Raw genomic sequence first — 24850 nt, forward strand, 5'->3', positions numbered from 1 at the left:
TATAAACTGCGTCGAGCTACCGAAGCAAGACGCTATCAGCTTACCGTACCCCTGCATGTCAGTCAAGCAGGAGGCAGGACAGCTGAGCCGGTGTAACCAGTTTCATTGATTAAAGTGAAAGCCGCTCCGCGTTTCCATGATATATTATGTCCAATTACATGTTCAATGTAACCAGCCTGTCAGACTGGTGATCAGATCCTATATTGGCGATCTCGAGTAACCACCATTGGATGATTTAATAATATAGGCGATTGCCCAAGCCTACTGCTCACGGTCAGAAGCACGGGTGAAATACCATCTGGTTCACAGGAAAAAAAAAAAAAAAGCAACAAAAAAACAAACTCAAATACTTCAGCCCTGATTGGTTGCTACTGACTTCAGTTAGAGTGACTTCTATATAGTATATTTAGTTTAGTTTAGTTATAGTATATTATCACTTGCCTTTGCAGAGTTTTTCTTCAAGCAACTTTTTGCGCCACAACTTGATATTTATTATTTTACTGTACTGAATATGAAGAAAATGCTCAGCAACTGAAAGTTCCCAGTTTGCTCCTGCACTGTAATGTTTTGATGTTTTGAGTTGAGACAGCTTTTAAGCTCTCAAAAAGCTTGTCTGTGTACCTGGCTGTTTCCACTTCCTATTTATAATCTGTACCTTTAAACGTCTTCATCTGTCTGATAAAACATGTTAACAATGTTGAAACTGCTCCATATCAGCAGCAGAGACACTTCCTCGTGGTCGGATGGAGGCAGACTACAGTCCAGGTTGAGGAGATAGCAGCCCCTTGTGCTTTGGTCACCCTGTCCCCCCCCCATCTATCAGGCCTCCCCACAGGGACGCTCCCTCAGCGCTGCAGGCAGAGCGAGCGCGCCCAGATTAGAGCTTCCTCAGGGAAAACCTTGTCTGTTTAGTGACAGACTGGGTCCCTACGAGATAAGTTTTCTAATTAACCTGCGTGGCAGCAATGCACCTGAGATACAGGGGAGAATAAACTGGCTGTCTGGTGCTGCTTTTCACCTGCAACATGCAACAGGTTCCCTATTGCTTTTGCTCACAACTCTGCTGGGAGGGAACTCTGCTTTGGCAAGCACTTTATTTGGACAGTCTAAACTCTCAGCCAACACAAAGCAGGTCTTCAGTTAAGTGTCACTTGTCGGTAACCCTAAAGCATGATTTATGCTTCTGCGTTAAATCTACGCTGTGGCTAAGTATGTATGTGGAGACAAGGACCCTACGCCGTAGCCTGACGTGCACCTCTCGAAAAATTTAACTACACGTCGCGGCGACGCACGTCACTTGGCCGTGGCTTAGTTGCGTTGCATTTCCCCCGACTCATTTCCTGGTTCTCCTTCTCCATAAACAACATGAAATCAAGGAGAGGGTTAACTTCTCCTGCTCCAGATCTCCCACCGTGGTCAGAAAGAACAGGGGAGACACTTTGGTTCTCTCAATGACTCTACAGTCGGTACTCGCTCTGAAGCTTATCGCCGTCACTCTCACTCGCTCTACCACACACTCCCCACACACACACACACACACACACACACACACACACACACACACACACACACACACACACACACACACGCTGTCCCTGCTAGTCTCTTAAAGAGATCAACGCACACACCAACGCACAAGTATAAACTTCAGGCCACTTACGCAGGCTACGGAGAAAGCTCTGCGTGGAGCCTCCACAGGACCATAAATCGCTTATCTCTGACATCGCAACACCAGCCTACAATTTGATTTTTCTCTCTGGGGTGTAGTGGGCGTGGTAAAATGTTGGATGAATTAGCCCGGAGACAGAATATTCAACTAGGTAGCACATTAGGTGATTGACAGTTTGCTCTTTTACTCTAACGTGAACTTTTCCTAAATCTGATTGGATGAACAATGTATCTGTTATTTTAGTTCAAAAAGATGGCAACTGTCAAGCAAAACGTCTCTCCTATACTAGCCACCAAAATGAGTTTCTCAATTTGAAGCAAACCGAAGGCTGCACGATAACAGAATCACTCTTCATTATATCTGTGACACCAAGTTTAAGAGGTTAGCTAACCCAAATTACAAAAGAACATTTTCTTTGTCCATTGGCAGACACATAGTTTTGGTTTTATTTGCCCATATTTTGGGATTCATCACATTTCTGCCTCCACCCCATTACAGTGGAGATTAATGAACATTAATGAACATCCTAATTGTGTTCAAAGCATTGGAGTGTTGAAGATGGAATAAAAATAATTCATATATATATATTCCCCCAATCCCAGTCCTTTGATATTGTGTCCTTTGATAATGCCACATGTCCATTTTCTCACGCAATGACATTTTTATTTTTTTATTTTTTTTATGTACTAAATGAAACCGTAAAGAAGTTATAATTTGATACATTTTCCACATGTTTGCTGAGAAGCGCAATGGATTTCTTCTCAAAATGGTTCTGACTATGACCATAAGTAGTATATTACTGTACAGGGAAAGTCAGCTCAAATGACATTGTAAGACAATGAAAATCATCATTTTTAAACTCATAAATTATATAAATAAATGTTTTCTTTCAGTGGTTTTCCGACAGTCCCTATGTTATCATGTTCAGAGTGACCCTGACTATGACCATGTACAATTTCAAGACACTTTACTGTACAGTTTTTGAGAAAGTGAAAGGGAATTATATTATATAAGTTATACACTCACTGGGCACTTTAGTAGGTACACCTTGCTAATACTTGGTTGGACCCCCCCTTTGCCTTTGTCGCATAGATGGTCCTGGAAACATTACTCGAGATTGTGGTCGATATTGAGATGTTAGTATCACTTAGTTGCTGCAGATTTGTAGGCTGCACATCCATGATGCTAATATCCAGTTCCACAACATGCCAAAGGCGCTATATTGGATTTAGTTCTGGTGACTGTGGAGGCCATTTGAGTACAGTGAAGTCATTGTCATGTTCAAGAAACCAGTTTGAGATGATTTGAGCTTTGTGACATGGCGCGTTGTGATCACAAATTAATGGACATGGTCAGCAACAATACTCAGGTAGGCTGTGGCGTTAAATGATGCTCAATTAGTACTAAGGGGCCCAAAGTGTGCTAAGAAACTATCCCCCAAACCATTACACCACCACCACCAGCCTTAAGCCTTGATACAAGCAGGATGGACCCATGCTTTCATGTGGTTTACGCCTAATTCTGACCCTACCATCTCAATGTTGCAGCAGAAATCAAGACATCAGACCAGGCAACATTTTTCCAATCTTCTAATTTGGGTGAACCCGTGCCAATTGAATTGCCTCAGTTTCCTGTTGTTAACTGACAGGAGTGGCACACAGTGTTGTCTTCTGCTGCTGTAGCCCATCTGCTTCAAGGTTCGACACGTTGCACATTCAGAGATGCTTTTCTCCATACCTCGGTTGTAACAAGTGCTTATTAGAGTAACTGTTGCCTTTTAATGAGCTGGTCCAGCTAAAAGATTAAGCAATAGCAAACATTAAGATTGTATTCCTTTTTTCTAACATTCGGAAAGATCCACTAACTTCAGTGACCGTTTTGATTAGAACTGTTACCTACAGATAGAATTGGTCCATGTGAAAACTGTGAGGATAGAGTAAGTACCATCATAGGTAGGGACATGGTCACTGTTGCTGCTCATAGCTGTAACACAAAAAAACACTTGTGCATTTCCCTTTTTTGTGGCAGAAACTAAACACCCCAGCTGTTCTGAAAGCCCCTAAAGAGAGGAAGCCCAGCAAGAAGGAGGGAGGAACCCCAGGGAAGTCATCCAGCCTGCCAGCAATCCTCTACAGGTGAACACAAGGTGTCCCGAGAGATTCTAATGAAAGATAAAGGAAGGATTAAGGATAACGGTTAAATGATAAAGCAATGCTAGTGAAATCAGGGTGCACTTGTTTTAAATATCAAATTCCAGAGGCAGAAACGTGTGTTGTACTGCAGACGTCCATCAATGGTTTTTTTAAGACCATTTGGAGTTGAGTGTGTGAGGTTACATCTGTATAATCCCTATTTATGGTAAAACACAAATATAGAAGGCTTATCTGTATCTATTATCGCACAGTTTCTCAGATGCAGCTTTTTGGGTTAAATAACCAATAACCAGCCTTTTCTCACACATAATTTCACGTTTTCCTGCAGTTGTGGCATCTGTAAGAAGAACCAGGACCAACATCTGCTGGTGTTGTGTGACACCTGCAAGCTCTACTATCACCTGGGCTGCCTGGAGCCACCACTAACACGCATGCCCAAGAAGACCAAGAACAGCTACTGGTGAGAGACACGAAGACATTAGGGAGCCATACATGGGACAAATACTGTCTAAAGACATACTGAAACTATAGGACCGAAAGTGAGTGCTCTAACTTTGAGCTCGACAACATTGTCTGTGGGGAAAAAGAATGGGATTTTTTACTTCCAGAACCAGGGGCACCAAAATAGCTCCACTTTGCAACTCTACATATAGTTGCCCACATGCTCCACCAATCAAAGGCTCAGTTTAGGTTACAGTGAGAGATGGATAAGGTTTAGGGTACTGTAGGGCCACCCTGGTATGGAATGCATAGCATACTGGTTTTCCATTAGTGGTGTAGCGGACTGTAGTTGATCCTTGGTCCATACGCATCAACACTACACAACGAGATTCGGAATACATATGAACCGCGGATTTATTGCACAGTTTAACCATAATAATGGTGTGAAATAAATGTTTACTGTCTTTGTAACTTAAGTAGGCCGATGGGCTTTAGTCTTTATGGAGGGTTGCCGTGAAAAGCTGTTCACGTGAACGGAGCGGAGGAGCCGATGAACTCGAAAAGCCATGACGGCGGCTACAGCTCTGTCATCCGCGGCAGTTGGTAGTTGAGTTACCCGAGAATAGGGGGCTTTGAGCCGGGTACAGCTTCCCCCTACTTAAAATCGATCTGCAGATGACAAAGAAATGATAAGATGACAAGTTTTAACTTAATTTTGTTTTGACTCACACACAAACACATATACACATGGGGCATGTATACCATTATGATTATTCATGCCAATTAGTTTTCAGTGTTTTCCCTACCATTGTTTTTTGGGGGGGGCGGCCCACCCTCCCTGAAAGAATCACATAATTATATAATTATGCTATATATTCAACAAATTATATAATTATGCTATAATATTCAACAAATTATATAATTATGCTATATATTCAACAACAACAAAACTGATGCGTGAGATAAAGCTGTTTTCACACATACAGGTAATTCACGTCTCGTTCCTCGCCTAAAAGTTCAAATCATTTTAACTTTGTTGCGCAACCTTGCCCCTATTTCCACCTGTTGCTGAGTAACATACATTAACATCCCGTGGTCTCTTGAATGTAGCATACCTGTAGCAAGCTCCTCCGTAGCGATAAAAACAAACGTTGAAGAGGAGCTCCGTGCTACAGAGCGGCGGTTGCTAGTTGTTTAAGCCGCTGCAGACCTCCGTCACAGCTCGACGTATCAGCAGCATTTAGTAGATGTGTTGAGCCTCAACACAGTTCCTCAACACCGGCACTTTGAGCCGGGTACAGGGCACAGCGAGCTGCCGGTTGGTTCGGCGGACATCACGGCTAAGTGACAAAAAGTGAGCATTATGCGGCGACAACAGTTAAGTTTAGGCACAAAGATGACTTGTAAAGATGGTGGTTTGGATAAAAATACTCCCAAGGAACATGCATTTCCAGGGTGAAAGTCCTTTGTTTTTCCTGGGAAAGCTAACTCCACTCCCCGGCGTTTTATGACCGTTCTTTAGGTAATAAATGGAAAGCATAAAAAAAATATATGGTCCCCCCTTTTTTGTGCTGATCTGAGAAAATTGATTCGATCTGTGACTCAAAGCCGTGATCCGAACCGTGTGTTTTTTGATCCGTCGAACCCCTATTATCCATTATTTCATAGAGAGTTGATATTGAAAAATCAACACATTTGACAATCCTACTTGATACTTACATCATAAACCATCTTAATTACGTGAATATGAATAGGGATTGCATTCCATTTTCATTCTCTTTCTGCTAGTACCACATTAGCATCCAGAGTTTGTTTATTCATATTAGTCGTGACATTTGAGGCCCGATTATCAGATGATGGACGCTGAGATGGTGGAAATGTCAGTCTCTTCTCTCAACTACTGCAGTTCCTTATCTAGAGAGGAAATTTAGTGCATCTGTTTTTTCCACATATGATAGTTCTAAGATATTCTATCGCTTAGTGAAGTACTTCTTCCACTGTTTGAAGAAAGAGAGAAAAGCTTTTTCTCTTTCTCTGGTAAATTCAAGAAATATTGATGCAGCTGGTATTAACAATACAGGACGTGTTTGTGTTTGTCTAACACAGTCTGTCTGTGACTGGAGTATTTCATTTAGAATTCATTTTAAGCATGATGCTCTTTTGATTATTGGGTGAAAAATAGAAACCATTTGAATGATAAAAATGTGTGGATGCAGAGTCATAACTAATTACACGCTTGTGCACTTACAAAAAGCCGCAGAGACTACAGCCTACTGTGCTCTTCTGTACAACAAACATTGTTCTCGGAAACTGTATTCATTCTCAGGTTTAATTTTGACTTGATCCAGTAAATATCAGTTTTATCTGATTGGGGTTGTGTATTGGCGAGGACCTCTGCTAAGGTTTGGGTATAGACTTTTTCAAACGCAGAAACCCTTCCAGTACAGGACCTCCAGGATGTTTACCTCCGTTTCTCTGAACTTTGTGGTTGGACTACTCCCCTGTTCATAAATGGGGATGTGGGATCCATCATCAACACCAACACACAGTAATAGTCCCGCATTGCCAGACCTTCCTCCACAGCGCTGCGGAGGAGGGTCTGTCGAGTCCACATTTCTTTAAACCAATCACAATCGCATTGGGCTGCACTAAGTCCTGGACACAATGACGGTGCCTCTGCGGAATAGTCTCGGGAAGGAACTTGTTTTGGTGGAACATGTGTACGTTCAAAGGTTGTTTTAGTCGTGGAACAGAAAACTCCGATTGGACAGATAGTCTAGCTAGCTGTCTGGATTTACCCTGCAGAGATCTGAGGAGCTTTATTTCTAAATACTGAAATCAAACTTGATACAATTCATTGTATCAAGATGTGAACCACAGATGTGAACCTCATGGCGGGGCAGTCAGAGGATTCAGCCTCTGGGGACCTTGAATCTCTGTACAAAATGGAATTTATATTCATCCAATATTTCCATATGTCTACACATAGCTTAAAGGACAAATCTGGCGCAAAATCAACCTAGGGTTTAATAACCCGTGTACAGAGTTCACCGTTCTCTGGGATTTGTTTTCATGCTAATCGAATGTGGCCATCTTGGGAAAACAATCACGACCAGTCGAACGACAAACGCCGTGCAACGTGAGCATGGCGTTCGCGGTTCGACTGGTCGTGACTGTTTTCCCAAGATGGCGCCCGCATGTATATGTGAACAGTACTGTCTTTCTAAAATACCTTTTTAATAAACGGTCTGTACACTTACAAAGTTCTCAATGCTTTGGTTTACATGTAGGGACCCTCATTATGCTACCATGGAAGTGTGGTGCTATATGTGTTATTTTGCGCCGGATTTGTCCTTTAAATTTAAATCTCCCTTGGTTTAAATAACAGTTCAACATTTTGGGGAAATTGGCTTATTAGTTTCCTTTTCCAGAGTGAGATAAGAAGATCAATATCAATCTCATGTCTGTGTATTAAGCACGGAGCTGGAGTCAAGACACAGTTAGCCTAACTTAGCATAAAGCCTTGAAGCAGGGGGGGAACAGATAGCCTGCCTCCAAAGTTAAGAAAAGAAAAAAAGGTTTTGTCAAGGTGTTTGCAATTGCTGCTCGTCACCAATAGAGACCGTTGATTATTAGAATTTGCAAAGTCAAATGTTCATGAATTGATTTTCTGTTCTTCACTCAGCCCTGTTGTGTCTCTTTTACGTTCTCACCCTTCTGATGAAAAGACGCCGTGAAAGCCTGTTTTTCTTAGTGGTTGTTTTTCTACAGTGAAGATGAAAGATGTGCACCTGTGATAACAAAATCAGTCCAGTTCAGTGAGAGGAGTTCTCTTCCTTCCCTTTCCTCAGGCAATGCTCCGAGTGTGACCAGGCCAGCAGTGATGAGGCCGATATCGCCATGGAGACGCTACCAGACGGCACCAAGAGGTCCAGGAGGCAGATCAAAGGACCAATCAAATTCATCCCACAGGAGATGTCGCCAGAGCCCAAGAAACATCAAGTGAGCGGCACGGTGTGTATCGACACACTGGGAATTTCAAATGTGATCAGTAGAAGTTAGGGCTGCACCATATGAGGGAAATATGCGATAAAGTCGCTGAATATCGCGATAACGATATTAATAATAAAGCGATGTTTACCCTCTGAGGTCTAAAGGCATTTGTAGATATCTTCTTGAATTCTCCTATTAAGGGTATTTTATATAACTGATCCCTGTGTGTTTCATATCAAAAATGTTTAGAACAAATTCAGCTTTCTGTATAGTGACAACCAAAATTGTTCCAGAACGTGTAAAGAGATAATTTGGCCCTAAAGCGGAAATATTTCTCAAAACTCTTGTGAAAACATACCTATACTCAATTGTTTTGGTGCTTGAAATGAGGTTACAAAAGTCTTGGGTTCACAAAAGTAGCGTAATATATGAATAAAATAGTAAATAAATGTCTAAAATGAAATTTTGTAATATGGCTTTTCGAGTAGGAGTGTTGTCAAACATCGCTTGACTCACTGGTGTGTCTTTTGTTCTCAGAGGGTTAAAGTATACTCAGGTCTTCTGCTAAAATACAAGAAATTCCTTGTTGAATTTAAAACAAATGAAAGGAAATCATTTCCAACATTCTTTTATTGAACAAATTGAACACTGAGTTGAATATAAAAGGCACCACTATAAAAAGGACAGTTATATTTCAAAGTGCAGTATTCTACAGATATTTTCTTTCAACGAATAGAAAAAAAATTATTGCGCAATGTGTCTTTGCCTTTCGCGATGTGTAAATTGCACCAGTTGATATTGCGATCACGATTTAAAAAAATAAATAAAAATAAACGCTATATTGTGCAGCACTAGTAGAAGTACATTTCAAACAAAATCTGCTGCTGTTACTGCCAAAAATAATGAAAACCTGTGGGTGCTAAACTCTTCCTCCACTCTAATCAGACTGCAGCCAATGTCAGTGTTGGCAAGCTGATTGATCTGCATTGATTACAAATAATCAACTTGAGTTCTCATTGGCCTCATGCTGTCCTTAAGGTTATCAGAAAGTTGCACGAGGCGATATTGTGTTCCCGTGAGCAGAGAATCAACATTTGTTACCAAAAGGACTTTTGTTACAGGAGAGAGAGAGCAGCTGAATACAAAAGTCAGTGGGAAAAAAAACACAAACAGATGTGGATTTTGTTCTCTGTGGAGCTGAAGCAGTATGCATCCACTCAAACTGACAAAAAAAATGTTATCCTTTGTTGTATCACTTCATCTGATTAGAGGCAGGATACAGGAGCAGGGAGTGAAGAGCCTGGTGGGAAATAATTCAAACAAATGTTTAAAATCAGTCTGTGCTGTCACATACTCCAGAAACCCCTCACAGATTTCTGTGAATAAAGCAAGGCATTAAACTGGGTTTTTAAATTTGCTTCTCTGCCCTCCAGAGACATTGTCTCTAGAAAGTTCCGTGGTTTTAAATGTATTTTAAAAGATAGGCTCATAGAAATATGAGGAAGCAAAAACAGTCAAAACTCAAAAGGCTAGAATCTCAGCCTGCAGCTCAGTGGAGTGTCTAAATTAGTTGGTTTATGAAAAAACTATCAAATGATTTGTGCGCTTGACAGTCATTGAGATAAAATCTCTACAAGATTTAGCACAAATACAGTTAAATGTCAGTCCAAAGGACTTACGGGTTCACGGTTTTCAAGTCTGCAATAAAACAATAGACATGATAGACAGGTTTTCAAAAAGGACAAAATTGTTAGCATAGATAACATGTCTTTAAAACAGACAACAGCGCAAAGAGCAAGAAAGTTCTTAAAATGTTGAGGGAATAAGAACTGAATCTAACATATTGTCAGATTTTAGGATACAACGCATCCCATGGAAGTGGCATGTTACGGACTCACAAATTCACAGTCACTCACATTTAGCTAGGGATTCCTTTTTTTTTTTTTTTTTTAAATAAGAAGCAATTATTTAGTTACCGATAAGGAGTATCGAAAAAATCTCAACGATACCCATCGCTACATTTAGCAGGCTGTAGCTTTTCCACCAGTGGGAGCTGCTCGGTCATTGTCAGACCAGTACACGTGCCGCCGTGCGCCACCTAGAGGAACTGAAAATAACAACAGTTTAGACATGCAGATGTGCACATGTGAGTGCCCCATGGATGTATTATAGGACCTGGATGCTGCGTCCTGCTACGTCCAGCTATGCTCTGCTGGGCCACGCTACATCCTGTAACGCCCTGCAGCGCCCTGATATGACATGAACTACTATGACTACCATTTTTTAGTCACTGTTCCATTATCTTTATTGTTATTGCCACTGTTCATCACATCCGCAACCGGCACCGTCAGACACCGCCTACCAAGAGTCTGGGTCTGTCCCAGGTTTCTCCCTAAAAGGGAGTTTTTCCTCGCCACTGTCGCACTAAATGCTTGCTCTTGAGGGAATTACTGGAATTGTTGGGTCTTTGTAAATTATAGAGTGTGGTCTAGACCTACTCTATCTGTAAAGTGTCTCGAGATAACTCTTGTTATGATTTGATACTATAAATAAAATTGAATTGAAGTTGAATTGAACTTTAATGGCAGAGCCCCTTCATTCCTATAAAAGTTGCTCTGTGGCACATTCCCAAAAAAAAAGTTTCTAAGCTTCCAGCTTTACTTCCATGATATGTGACCACTGACTATGCACAGTAGCCTTTGTCTCGCTTATAATCTTAATTTACATAATTTAGCAGATATTGTTAAACATTTCAGTAAATGATTCTTAAACTGAGTTTTGTTGGCATTCTACCAAGTAATATAAAGCCAACATTAAATTAAAGAGGCTTAAGTTTCTTCAAGATTGGGCAAAACCTCAAGATATAATTTGAAAATGAGCATAATATGGGACCCTTAAGGTTCAGTGACAGAAGTTGGTGGTCCGGCAGCTGTGTAGGCTACGATGGTGTCAGGGTTGTGTCAATGTTGCCATAAACCTTCTAGCTGTTTTCACCACCACTTTTTTCTTTGGCCATAAAAGAGCGACAGTATGTGGACTGTGTCGGCTTGTAGTTTACCATTTTGTGTCAGCTGTGAGAGGGAACAGACTCCTCTCTCCATCCCTCACTGGATCCTACTTATCTGTACCGACCATGCTCTGATCCTGAGATACAGAGCAGCCTCCCCGCTCCCTCAAGAAACACTACAGATTGATATCTGACAGCTTGGTGGGGAGGAGGGCGGCTGGGGGTGTCTTTCTCTTCCCTTTTGTTTTTCCACTGTCAATATGTGACCCAGTGCTACTCACCTGGGACTTGAAGGAACTTTCCTCTTGTGACTGTGGATGCCCACAGCAGAGTCAGTTCCACAGAAACTGCCCCTGACTACAGTGTCTGTTACAAATGGAAAAATGAACAAAGAAAAGGAGGAGTGTCTCAGCCACTTGTCCACTCTCTTCACTCTATCTTTCTTAGAGGGGGAAATAGCGGAGTGTTGGAGCACGGTGGCAGTCTGGGTTAATGTGTTTTTCTGTTCAGGTTTGGAAACCCTGGGCCCAGACATGTGCCGAGGACCCTGCTGGAGCTCTCAGGGATTAAGCAGCTTTCTGATTTTTCTCGCAGCCACAGCCACTCGGGCGAGGCACTTCAGTGCAGCATTTATCTTCAAATGCAAGGCGTGCAATGGCAGACGCTAAAAGGGCCCTGCTTTGCATTTTTAATGCTTTTACCAGGGCACCCAAACACTGGCACTTCTCTAAAGCCACGTTTCAATTTATCAGGACTGGCTAATCAACCTCCCGCTGGCCTCCACGGCTGCACTGTGTGTGTGTGTGTGTGTGTGTGTGTGTGTGTGTGTGTGTGTGTGTGTGTGTGTGTGTGTGTGTGTGTGTGTGTGTGTGTGTGTGTGTGTGTGTGTGTGTGTGTGTGTGTGTGTGTGTGTGTGTGTGTGCGCACACATTTACATTTGGCCAAACGGGCTGACACGGCCCAGTGCCACCTTGATGAAGCTGGAGTCTCGTGGCTGTTATTCATGGCCTGTAGTGGATACTGCCTACTGGAGGAAAACCTTTAAAGCTAACCTGTGAGCAGAATTTTATTTAGCATGTATGTAATGTCGCAGCTGTTAAATTGAATGCTTCATAGCACACAGTCTGATTTTACACAGCCCCGCTAAAGATAGAGACCATCTCGAAGACTTCTATCCAGACTGAGCTTCGTGCAAGGACAACTCGTTAACACACACTTGTTCTTCAATGTGTGGCTTGTGAAAGAAACGCAGCCAGGGTTGTGTCTAACAGAGGTGGAAAGGAACGAAATACATTTACTCACGTTACTGTGTTGAGTAGTTTTGTTGTGTATTTTTCAAGTAGTTTTTAAAATCGGTATTTTAAAATGTACTTGATTACGTTTTGAGTGAAGTATTGTATTTCGCTACATTACAATTCCCATCCGTTACGGAGTAAAAAAAAAAACTTTGACTAACGAAAACCGAAAGGAAGAAAAAAAAATTGGGGTCATTGTCCTGTTGAAAAATAAATGATGGTCCAACTAAACGCAAACCAGATGGGATGGCATGTCGCTGCAGGATGCTGTGGTAGCCATGCTGGTGGCAGTATGCCTTCAATTTTGAATAAATCCCCAACAGTGTCACCAGCAAAGCACCCCCACACCATCACACTTCCTCCTCCATGCTTCACGGTGGGAACCAGGCATGTAGAATCCATCCGTTGACCTTTTCTGCGTCGCACAAAGACACCGCAGTTGGAACCAAAGATCTCAAATTTGGACTCATCAGACCAAAGCACAGATTTCCACTGGTCTAATGTCCATCCCTTGTGTTTCTTGGCCCAAACAAATCTCTTCTGCTTGTTGCCTCTCCTTAGCAGTGGTTTCCTAGCAGCTACTTGACCATGAAGGCCTGATTCGCGCAGTCTCCTCTTAACAGTTGTTCTAGAGATGTGTCTGCTGCTAGAACTCTGTGTGGCATTCATCTGGTCTCTAATCTGAGCTGCTGTTAACTTGCGATTTCTGAGGCTGGTGACTCGGATGAACTTATCCTCAGCAGCAGAGGTGACTCTCGGTCTTCCTTTCCTGGGGCGGTCCTCATGTGAGCCAGTTTCGTTGTAGCGCTTGATGGTTTTTGCGACTGCACTTGGGGACACGTTAAAAGTTTTTGCAATTTTCCGGACTGACTGACAATAGGGCTGTCGGCTGTGTATCAACCTGACTTCTGCACAACACAACTGATGGTCCCAACCCCATTAATAAGGGAAAAAATTCCACTAATTAACCCTGACAAGCCACACCTGTGAAGGTAAAACCATTTCAGGTGACTACCTCATGAAGCTCATTGAGAGAACACCAAGGGTTTGCAGCGCTATCAAAAAAGCAAAGGGTAGCTACTTTGAAGAATCTAAAATATAAGACATGTTTTTAGTTATTTCACACTTTTTTGTTAAGTACATAATTCCATATGTCTTCATTCATAGTTTTGATGCCTTCAGTGAGAATCTACAATGTAAATAGTCATGAAAATAAAGAAAACGCATTGAATGAGAAGGTGTGTCCAAACTTTTGGCCTGTACTGTATGTATGTGTGTGTATATATGTATGTATATCTGCGCCTGCTCTACCAACTCAGCCAACCCGGCCACATGCTCTGTATTCATTTGATGCAATGATTATGAAGGGGAAGTTTATAGGGGAGTTCAGGGTTCGAGAGGCTAACTGAAGGTGGCAATAAAATGCTCCTCCTAATGGGACATGATTTACTGCCGCCTGCTACCACCGCTGTGCTAACATTAAAACCCCCAATATGAACATATGCCATTAATCAGTTGGAAATTATGAGAATTAAGTTAATATATCTAGTTACTACCACGTCCTATGCTCTGTTAATTTCTCTAATCCTGTGTGAAATAATTCATGCTTGTTAAAGATGCACTGATGTACTTAATTAAAAGATTGATTTTGCCTGGGACTTATAAACTGCCTGCAGTTTTAATTTCCTCACCTGAGCAGAGCCTGAGATTAGCTGTGCTGTGTGGCTGAGCGTTTTTTAGCTGAACCAGCTACTGAACTGCACCCTGCTCCCCCTGGCCCTATAGATTACTTTACAGGCACTACTCTAATGCACAAATAACTGAATAATGTCAGGCCTTCTGTTTGGTAGTGCAGTCGCAGGAGAGAGCGTGAAGGTCCATAGGAGCCAATTGGCAGCATTCTTGCAGTTAGCATTCTTAATGATAAGTGCTCCATCTGGCGAGTGGTGGCGAGCCAAAAGCGACAGATGGGATTGTTTTCACAATCTGTTTGAATATGTTGTCAATTTTTCTTCCCCTTTTAACCCCCCCTCAGCGGCTCCAGCGCTCACTTGCTATCAACAAGAAGGGGATGTTTGGTTTTGATTTCCTTTCATGTTCTGTTCAGTCTTCTGCAAGGGAAAAAAGCACACTTTAGAGCTGTGTAGTAGTGTTGCTAGACGTCCATCCAGCATTGTTCGGCTTCCGTAAAGAGAATGGGATGTGTGTCCCGGCATGTTCAGCAGTGCCACAGCATGACTAGTGTTGCTGTGAGTCAGGTTCATAGATGAAGCTTCCGGGCCCGACAAGTGAAGCCAATGCCTTAAACCTTCATTCGATCTCATTTCCAGCAGGGGGCGACTTCATTGGTTGTCTGTTTCTATAGAAGTTTATGGCAATATGAGCCTACTTCTCACTTGATTTATTACCTCAGTAAACATTTTCATAATGAGTTTTTTGTCCCAATCTCTAGTTTAAAGTAGTCATCAATACAGCATGATGTTCATTTAACTACAGTGTTCCTGTTTTGGGAGGAAACATTCTTTGTTGACATAAACCAAGACTAATGATCAAAAACTAAAACTATTGAGCTTCATGTGTTAAGATAACATTAAACTCATAAGTGGTTGGTTTTGACATTGGCTGTCATGAGACTATTATAATTGTGTCATAAACATTTCCCTCGACCTTAACCACAGTGGTACCATTTGGACATTTTATTACAATCAGTTTTGCATCAAAAATGACACAATTGACCGAATGACGCTTAATATCTAATAAATCATTTATAATGACTCCTTACTGTTCATGGCAGCTATCATGTCATGGTTACGACGGTGTCATGTCAGTCGTATGCACACCCCTTCAAATAAGGTGTTACCAAAAAAAAAAAAATTCCAATTTTCAAAAAACAATTTGCGCTGCTCGTAAAGTTTAGCCTAAGTCAGAGCTTCTGTAATCTGGACAGTCAGACAGGGTTTCCGCGGGGTCTTAAAGAGTCCTAATTTAAAAATCTAAATTTTAGACCTTCAAAATTTGTTGAAGTATTGTGTTCTAGGTCTTAAATAATTTTAAACGGGTCTAATTTCCCTACGTCCATGCAACGCTACCTCTAATGCTCTTTCTTGTTTATTCTGTGGTGTTGTAGTTCTTTCTTTTGCTAGTCCAAATAGAATTTGCTGTATTATGACTACAAATGAGACCAACATGCAACTTATAATGCAGCCAATCAGCTTTGGTGTTATTGGTGCGAGTCTCTTTCAGATTGGACCACAGACATAGACAGATTTTAATCTTCAACTATGGGGAAGAGCAAGTTTAACGATACTTGGCTTGAAAGAACTGTTGTGATAAATGCTTAAATGTCACTCAGAATGGTCTTAAAAATGTCTTAAATTTGACGTGGTGAAACCTGCAGAAACTGTCAGAGAACCATGTCTACGGAGATTTTAGTGAGTACATTTCAACTGAAACCTTAAAGGCAGCAAATGACACCCTTGCCTTGATCTTGACCCAGTCAGAAGAAGGTTCGTGAAAATGTCACTTGAGAAGTGTTTGCGTCGTGTATTTGACCACTGCTTCAAAGTTGAATGTTTGTGTTTTGCAGAGAACCAGAGGGCAGAAGAGGAAGAGGGTTCCCATCTGTGAGGACAGAGAAGATAAAATTGAGGTTTGTCACTTCATTCTGCTACCGAAAACTCCTGCTGTTGTTCTGTGACCCCCTTCACTTCAGTAATCCAGGTTTATTGGTCTTGGATTAACATAATATCCTATATCATCTTGCTTATATTTACCAATATTGGACAACAACAAACGATGTTGAAAGCTGTTGGTGTATTTTTGAATATTGGACAGCTAGCCCTTTCCTATCTCCAGCGCTGTATTGAACACAGACGTGAGATTGTGTGCTCTTTTCACCTCTCTCACATAAGGAAAAGATGTTGAAGAATTCCATTAAAGCCACTTAACGAAGGATTAAAAAAAAAGGGCTCCGCAGAAGTCGGTAGTTCTGATTGGGATTGTCTCGTTTTTAAATACAGTGTATAAAATATATAAACGAAAACTAACACCATTCAAAATAAATCTGAAATTAGCTGTAATCACATAAACACAAGAAATGTCCAGAAATGTCGACTTTAAGGAATCCACATCAGGCTAATCCTAACCGTCACTTTGATGAATTGTCTTTGGGGAATGTTCTGGTGTATTGCCCATCTCTCTCCCCAGTTTAACATCTCATTCCTTTTTTACATCCCGACCACCAACAAGTGCCCATACAGCTCTCCATTCTAATCAGCCGTGTTTCCATAGGAACCACTGCCACGGGAACGCCGACAACGCCACTCTGCAATGCAGAAAAAACCCAAAGGTGACGACACGAGGACTGAGTGTACAACCTGCAAAGGGCCGGGCGACAACGAAAACCTTGTGAGGTGAGTGTGTGTGTGTGTGTGTGGCTCAGAGGAAGCCAGGTTGGCGTTATCAGACATACTCTGTGTGTGTGTGTGTGTGTGTGTGTAGCTCCGAGAGGAAGCCGGGATGGGGGGTTGGGTTATTAGACATACTCTATGTGGGGGTCTCGTGAGGCAGCCATATCCTCCTGATGATTAAAGTTCAGTCTTCATTAGGCTCTGGCCGCCTGGGCTCTGCAGAATGAGGGGGCTGAGGGTATCCTCTCCATAGGCCCCCTGTATTGACCTGCCACATACATTTGCACAGTTCATTAAGACGTAATGAATAGCACAATTTATTCTGCTCCTTTTTTGGGATTTCAGGTGTCAGGCATCTAATAACCAGAATTTTTCTTTGACTTTGGATTCCGTAAGAAAAGAAAAAACCACTAGATCACAGCGGGGCCTTGTTAGAACATTGTCATGTGATGAATATCTTCCTTAAAACATTTCTCCATTCTCATCAGACCAGAATTCCCTTTCATGTATTTCATATTGTCTGTGATTGGCCCACTGTTACTTGAACCAGTGTATGACTTTTTCATTTGTTATGTTGAAACATAACTAACCTTTTTTATAACATGGCAGGAAGCTTGTATTTGTAACAGGCCTGTATTAATTTATTCCAATGTTTGTCTTGTTTTTAAAGCATATTTTAACCTTTTGCTATCATCACCGTTATTTCTGATCTGCTCCTGCTTTGCTGTTGATACAAACTCAACACTTCTGCCATGTTTGCCTGTTGTCTTGATAAATTCAGAGGAATGTATATTCTACAAAACTAATTCCATTACTAAAACAACAGTCTTGCCACACTCACTACTCTGTTGCTAGTTTTTATTTTTCAAAGAAATACAACCATCACTCACTGTTTCATTCCAACTGCTTCTACTGTACTTTGCGTTTTTTTAAAATTTCTGTCAGTGAAACTCAGCACTTTCAGCAATTTAAAGGACATAATCCCTCCAGAGTTTAAACTTTTAGTCAGTGAGCACAAGTTACTTGCCAACTATTTTGATAATGTTATAATCACTTAAGTAATTTTGTGAAGATGTTACTTTGGGCACGAAGAAGATGTCCACTGTTTTCTGACATTTTATCTGCCAAACAAACAATCAATTGATGAAAAGAATGTTTGCAGCTCTACATCCCTCCCTTACTTGGCGTTTTAAATGTAAAACGTGCAGTAAATGTGTTCCATTGAGTGGCTTTTTTTTTTTTTTTTTACCCCTTAACAGCGATAGAAAAAACGGCAAAGTAGAAGCAGAAGAAAATGAATACTTAAAGGTGCCCTGCCATACAAAACCGTTTTTACTTGCATTTTTTGAAATCTGTGAGGTCCATATGTGTTTGTGTTATGTGGTGAATGTGAACATGAACTGCTACCTCCTCTGTCAGCTCTAGTCACTGAACAGAAATAAGCAGAGAAATCAGGCCAATTATAAAAGCTGGTCAGTCTGACATCATGTTGCCTGAGCTCATTACTATTCATGAGCTCGCCCAGTTGGGCTGGGTAAAGGATTGTAACAGCCAGGCTCTCATTGGCTAGCTGTTAGCCAATCAGATTCAAACAGCTTAGCTTGTTGAATATTAATGAGAACTGGCAGAAATCGAGCTGAGTCTTCCTGCAGGCTTTCTATAACACACTAGAATGGCTTGAAACAAGGTAACCAAGGCATTTTTTCCACAAATAATGTTACAGAGTCCATGGGAGACCTTTAGACATTACCACAAAGTGATGAAAAACGTGTGGCAGGGCACCTTTAAATGTACATGTATGCAATGACATCTGACAAATGGCAAAAGCAGTATCATGGAACTAGATGAAAGAAAAAGCTCAACACTTGAACACCAGAGAGTTTGTGTTTTCTTTGTCGTGCTCTTAAAGCAGCGTTTTGAGTTGTAAGGGTTGCTGGTCGGGGTGTGGGGTGTGCTGCCCTGACTCTTTCTATCTTTGCATTGCACAGGTTGTGAGAGCCGGGGCAGCCACCTCACCCCCCCCATAAAAACTCGGGACAGATGACCGTTGGCTTAGAGACAGAGAGAGGCAAATTGAAGCGTTTGAAGAATGGCGCTCGAGTCAGGCTGAAGATTGAGACCGTCACTGCGCCCCGCAGCCACCTCTGATCCAAACTGGACCAACAACTGTCCAACGAAAATTGAGCGGAACTGTCTGAATCTAAAACATGGAGTCAGTAACTTTTGGGTTAATGTTGGACTGCTTTTTACACACTACGAGTAACTCGGTTGATTCTTTTTGTGACCAATTATGGCTCAAGTTGCTTCTATGCAATTATCTGCATCTAAAAAGTTTTGACCAAGTAAGAAAAAGTTATGTATTTATTCATTATGTATTAAACAATTTTTTTTCCATTTTGGCAATTCACACAACACCTCTCGTTTGCTAGTTAGGTAGCATTAAACAAAAATAAGTAGAGAATGATTGAAGGGTTTACCATCGCGCTAACTGTTGGATGAGACTGTCCCGAATTTAATTTGGAAGACGTTAAGTCCTGGTATCTTCAAAGATCCCTTGAAATGGTGTCCTTACGTCCTTAATCTGATGTATCAGCTAGGGAGTACAAATCAGTTTATTTGATAGGACGGGCAGGAAGGTAGAATTCTTAGTTTTTTGATAACAGTATACCCACTAATGAACCACTGAAGATGCACTGTTTTCCATGAAAAAGAAGCTTTCTAAAAAAGCTCAAGTGACCATTTAAAGATGATGTTATAAACTGGCAGTTGAGAGGAACAAGTCCGTCCAAACCGGACAAGCTTCTGGATTGCTCGCGTTGGCAGCTGAGCTCTCTCTCTCTCTCTCTCTCTGTAGGAAACTGGTGGAACAAGTGGAATTACTCTAACAGGCAGAAACCTGCTTCACTCAGTCTCTGACTTTGGACGCTATCTGGAATAATTCCTTTCTATCCCTCTAAGTGCTCCCCTGCATCCAGCGTGTATGTATGGGAATTAGAGCTGGGTGATACGGAGAAAAAAAATCAAATATCACGCTATTTTTGAGTAAATACCTCGATGCCGATATTGCCGCAATATTGTAGGGTTGACTATTTGTGCTTTCACAAAAAATTAACACAATAAGATTTTAGATAAATAATCATCAATAATGTGGATTCAATGACTTAGTGGGTAAAGGCAAACAATAGAACAGCTACAACAGCCTGGTAAATTCAGACAATGACATCACTTTACTGTAACGTAGCCTTTAGAACCAGGAGAAGACAACACTTCAGAACATGATATTACGATATCCAAAATTTAAGACGATATCTAGTCTCCTATATCAATGTCGATATATTATTGATATATTGCTCAGCCCTAATGGGAATTATTTGAGATCAACTACTTTTTTTTTCATTGCTACTAGACTGGTGACCCCCCTATACAACCTCTCATCAGTACCAATCACTGTTATTGATTGAGCCATCTGCCACCCAATCACCCTGAGCATTTCAGTGTGAACTTGGTTAATTACAAACACACTTGACCCCAGGCTTTTTCAGATTTGAGTGTTGTGCTGTGTGTTCTAAGTAAATAGAGGAGCAGAAGCATTAAGAAAAGTCAGTGTTGTGTATAGAGAAGGCCAACTGTTTCTGGTGTATCAAGTGTAGCAGAATATGAATGCTACTATAAAGCATCTGTCGTAGAAACAAACTAGTGTAGTTAGTGGTTATAGCACTTAAATATTAGTCCAAATGTCTTAAGTGTCTTTAGGCATTTAGAAGTCTTCCTCTGTCTCCATATCTTAAAGTGACAGTTGAACTGACACGTCCTCAGAAAGAAGCCCAGCGTTGTCTCCGTGTCCCTGGGGGCCTATAGTCAGTGCTGTCAAAACAACAGCTGCTTGCTGCTCTGTCAGGGCTCCTGACAAGTGTCACATTCTGCCCTCATGTCACTCTGTTGCCTGTACAGGGCTCTATATGCATGCTTTTGGGAGCAGTCAAACCCATGCTCAGTTCCCCGCTTTCTGCTTCTATAGACGATTGTGTCCAGATACAACACCACACTGGGTTTGTCTTTAGAGACGGGACCTCGGTGCAGCAGGACTTGCAGACTCCTGACCAGTCCTTTTCCATCACTTACACTCAGTCAGTCTCAACGACTGCATGTCAGTTCTACAATGCATGGCTGTATCTAGTTATCCAGATCTGTACAGTAATTTTAAAACTGAAAACAAGTGATGTGGTCTTGTAGAATTTGAATGCCAGGTAGCTACGTAGTGTGACAATGTGTACAGTATTTATTGAAGCGGCCAAACATACATTTTTGTGCCTACATACTTGATTATATGTCATAAGCTTGTGTTGTGAACCAAGTTGAATTCTGATTTGTGATGTAGTCTTAAAGCGACTACCATGCTTTTACTTTTAATTGCCAAACATTTGTCCACGTTTGTTTACACCCATGCTTTTTAAGGGAATATTTCTGATGATGTACTGTGTTACTGTGATACTGTATGAAGTAAGAATGTGAATGTCGCTGCTGTTGTGTATGTGAAGTGTCTCAGCCTCTGGCCTATAGCTCTTGAAAATGAAGCGGAGCTTTAATAAACTCTTGACTTTTTCACCTTATTGCCGCAGTGATAAATGAGTGTCAGCCAGCTAATTAATTGTTCTAAAGGTGCGACTGCGGCAGTCCGTTTGTGCGTGTAATGCCCTCTGTCATTTGTGATTTATCACCTGGGAAGTGGCCTTCTTTGTTGGGCGGGGTGGCTCAGACAAGACTGTGCTTCTCAGCCCACATACAGTACAGTCTAGAACTGATCTGCTGGATTCTCTCAATGACGAGGTTTGATCAACATAGACTTTCTTTCTCTTAAAAACAGTGAAAACTGTTGGTCCAAAGTATTGCAGCTGCTGATCCCCAATATCTGAGCACCTTTACTTTTGGTCATTTCATAACTAAGCATCTAACTAAAATGAAAGGAGTCTCTGTGTGTTTGTCTGTCCTTCAATTGTCTCCACAACCATTCATCTGATCGACTTCACACTTGGCGGTATTGGTGTATTACTGAGGACCCAGGTGCCGTGTCCAGTGCGAGCTCTTGAGATTTGCGGGCCATATTAGTAGTGCGTTATGCAATTACTGTTGTAGTGTATTGAGAGGGGACCCCTATTAACTGTTACACCGCCAAATGGCATGCTGTACGGTGGCCGACGGGAGCAAACGCACTGCAACTTAATGAAACACAAGCAAATTGAGAAAACCTCTTCATTAATTTGACTTCATTAACACGTGCAGCATTTAGCAAACACGCTGCAAATACACACAACACAACCAAATACAGAAATGCACTGCGAATAAAGAAACAATGCAAAAAGAAAAGCACACAATCCCCGAAAACAAATGCAACAAAAAAAACCGCTGCATCCAGATTACACAACGGAAGTTCTCCAGGCCTCTAGGGGGAGCGCTGAGTGGAACAGCTTGACTTTCAACCCCATTTGCATTTGTTTTCAGGGATTGTGTGCTTTTCTTTTTGCATCGTTAGTGTATGTGCAGCGCGTTTGTGTATTTGGTTGTTTTGTGTGTATTTGCAGCTTGCAACTTTCAACTTGTCATATTTGCTGACGCTACATGAAGCAGGTAATTTACAAAAAAAATCTGTCTCCTCTGGCACCACCTACAGCCTGTAGTGCGATTTGCAAAAATCCACCGCTCCCTGTTCAGATGCACCAATCAGGGCCAGGGGGAGGGGGGTGTCTAACTGCGTCAATCACACAGTCAATCACTGCTCAGACACAAGCATCCATTCTCCCTTGTGGGGGGAGGGGCTTAGTTTTGGACTTTGGAGAAACAGGGGAAGGACTGAGAAGTTGTCGATGTTCCAATTTCACAGTCCTACCTACGGCACCTTTTAAGCTGCAGTGTGTTGGCCCCTGTCGGCCACCGTAGTGCTGGGTACTGCTCGCTCTCCGTCGCTATATATATATATATATATATATATATATATATACATATATGTATGTATATATGTATGTATATATATATATATACATACACACACACACATATACCCCCATCTGTCGCTAGCAATGATGATGCAGTGATTAGTGACGATTCTCTCCAACCAATCAGGAGCCTGCAGGTTTTCACCTCAACTTTTGGTATCGCCTCAGCTCGCTTGGAACCTCCAAGGAGGTTCTAAATGAAGTACCTGTTGGCAGGTACCAGGGACTTTTTTTCATGATGGAAAACCAAAAAAGGCGAGTAGAGTCGAGGTGAGCCGAGCAGGTACGTGTGATGGGAAAACGCCATTAGTTAATGAGATATCTGATATGATAATAATATCTGTGTCTAAAGTTGACACATCTTGGCATGTCATTCAATGTCCAAAATGTAAACGGTTCATCCTCTGGAGTGCTCAGTACATTTCATTTAAACCTGGCACTTAGAGGTTGATCAGAGCCTGACCAATACTAGAGTGTTGAGGCCAATACTGAAATCTATAGTTGAGAGTTAAAATATCCATCAACATTACAGTATATCGGTAGAAAGGATTGATGGAGCTTGACTAAGCATTAGAGGTTGAGGGGGCTCACTGGAAACATTATGGATCATCTACATTATATTGCATGGCATTAGTTGAACTTTAAAGGTACAGTTCACTCAAAAATACACATTTTTCCTGTAGTGTTATTTATCCATCTAGATTGTTTTGCGTGAGTTGCCCGGTGTCATTGGCTGTAGAAAGTAGGCTATGCCTTCTCTCCGATATAATGAAACTAGTTGGGACTCGGCTTGTGGTGTTTAAAGCTCAACATGAAATTTAGCCACGTACTACCAACAAAAAGGCACTTTGTCTGCAGGTGGATAGGCAGACTTTGTTCTTTAAACAATTGTGGGACAAGACAGAAAGAGACATTTTGGTTTTCAACGTGGCACCTCCGTGAGATGGAACCAGCTTACCGTGGTGAACTGTAGACGCCCCAATCCCTCATCCTCGACCCGGGGTCTTTGGGGACCGAACAGCAACGGACACACTAGAGATGAGCTCGGCTCCAGCTGGTTTCTGGTTAGGGGATGAGACTGGGGCCAGGAGGCTCAGGAAGGGGAGGGGCAAAGAGAGAGAAAAGCTAGCAGGGAGGTTTCTGGAAAGCAGTAACCTTTCCGATGATGAGTGCGTTTCCCATTACTGCTCTGACACCGGATCCGGGGAGATGATTTAATGGCGGCATTTTGTTTTTGCTGACTTCACCCTTTTTCTCCCCTATTAAAACCGAAAACACAATAGCTGGGACTGGGGCTGTGTGGGAAGTGTGGCCAAGCAGCTACAATCTATTACTCCCCAGCTTCTTCTCTCGTCTCTTTATCCCACTGATTCTGCCACAGTGTGGGTTTGCTCCAGTGCTTCCTGAGGTACACACTCTTCCCTCTCCCTTCCTTAACTGGTTTCTGTCTTATCCTCTTCTAACTGCACCGTGTTGCCTCCTACCCCATATTTAATCATTACACACGGAACAAGAGCCACAAAGCCACATATCTTAATTGATTACCTCCTCATAGACTTATTTTATTGGAGTTGCAGTGGTTTGTATCTCTAGTGGAATTTCCGTGGCGATGTACCAATAGAGTAGACTAGAGTTTCTGGCCGGGTCAGACACTACAAGGCTTGAGTTTGTCCCACAGAGGTGAGGGCACAGACCTACTGAAATCGACTCTTCTCCAGGGTTGTAGCCAGTTCACTGGGGCCCCCTGCTGGAAATAGAAAGAAACATGCCTTCAGTCACATACAAAGCACCAGGTGAGGGCTGTAGACTTCACTGTGAATGAGTTGTGTCCAGATTAGCTAATAAAGGCAGCCACTCTGACTTGGCTTTCTCCATAGGTGCGACTTCAGCAGT

The 24850-nt window shown here is 41.9% G+C and overlaps 1 protein-coding gene across 1 annotated transcript in view; it reads left to right on the forward strand.

The window, feature by feature from the left end:
- phf14 (PHD finger protein 14) overlaps nucleotides 1–24850 on the forward strand; it is a 131251-nt gene that overhangs the window by 45619 nt on the left and 60782 nt on the right. The window contains 5 exon segments of the mRNA XM_039819814.1: nucleotides 3698–3804; nucleotides 4151–4282; nucleotides 8115–8277; nucleotides 16145–16207; nucleotides 16849–16970. Of these exon segments, the coding sequence (XP_039675748.1) occupies nucleotides 3698–3804; nucleotides 4151–4282; nucleotides 8115–8277; nucleotides 16145–16207; nucleotides 16849–16970 (587 nt within the window).

This window comes from Perca fluviatilis, chromosome 13 (genome assembly GCF_010015445.1).
Source record: "Perca fluviatilis chromosome 13, GENO_Pfluv_1.0, whole genome shotgun sequence".
NCBI classification, from domain to species: domain Eukaryota; kingdom Metazoa; phylum Chordata; class Actinopteri; order Perciformes; family Percidae; genus Perca; species Perca fluviatilis.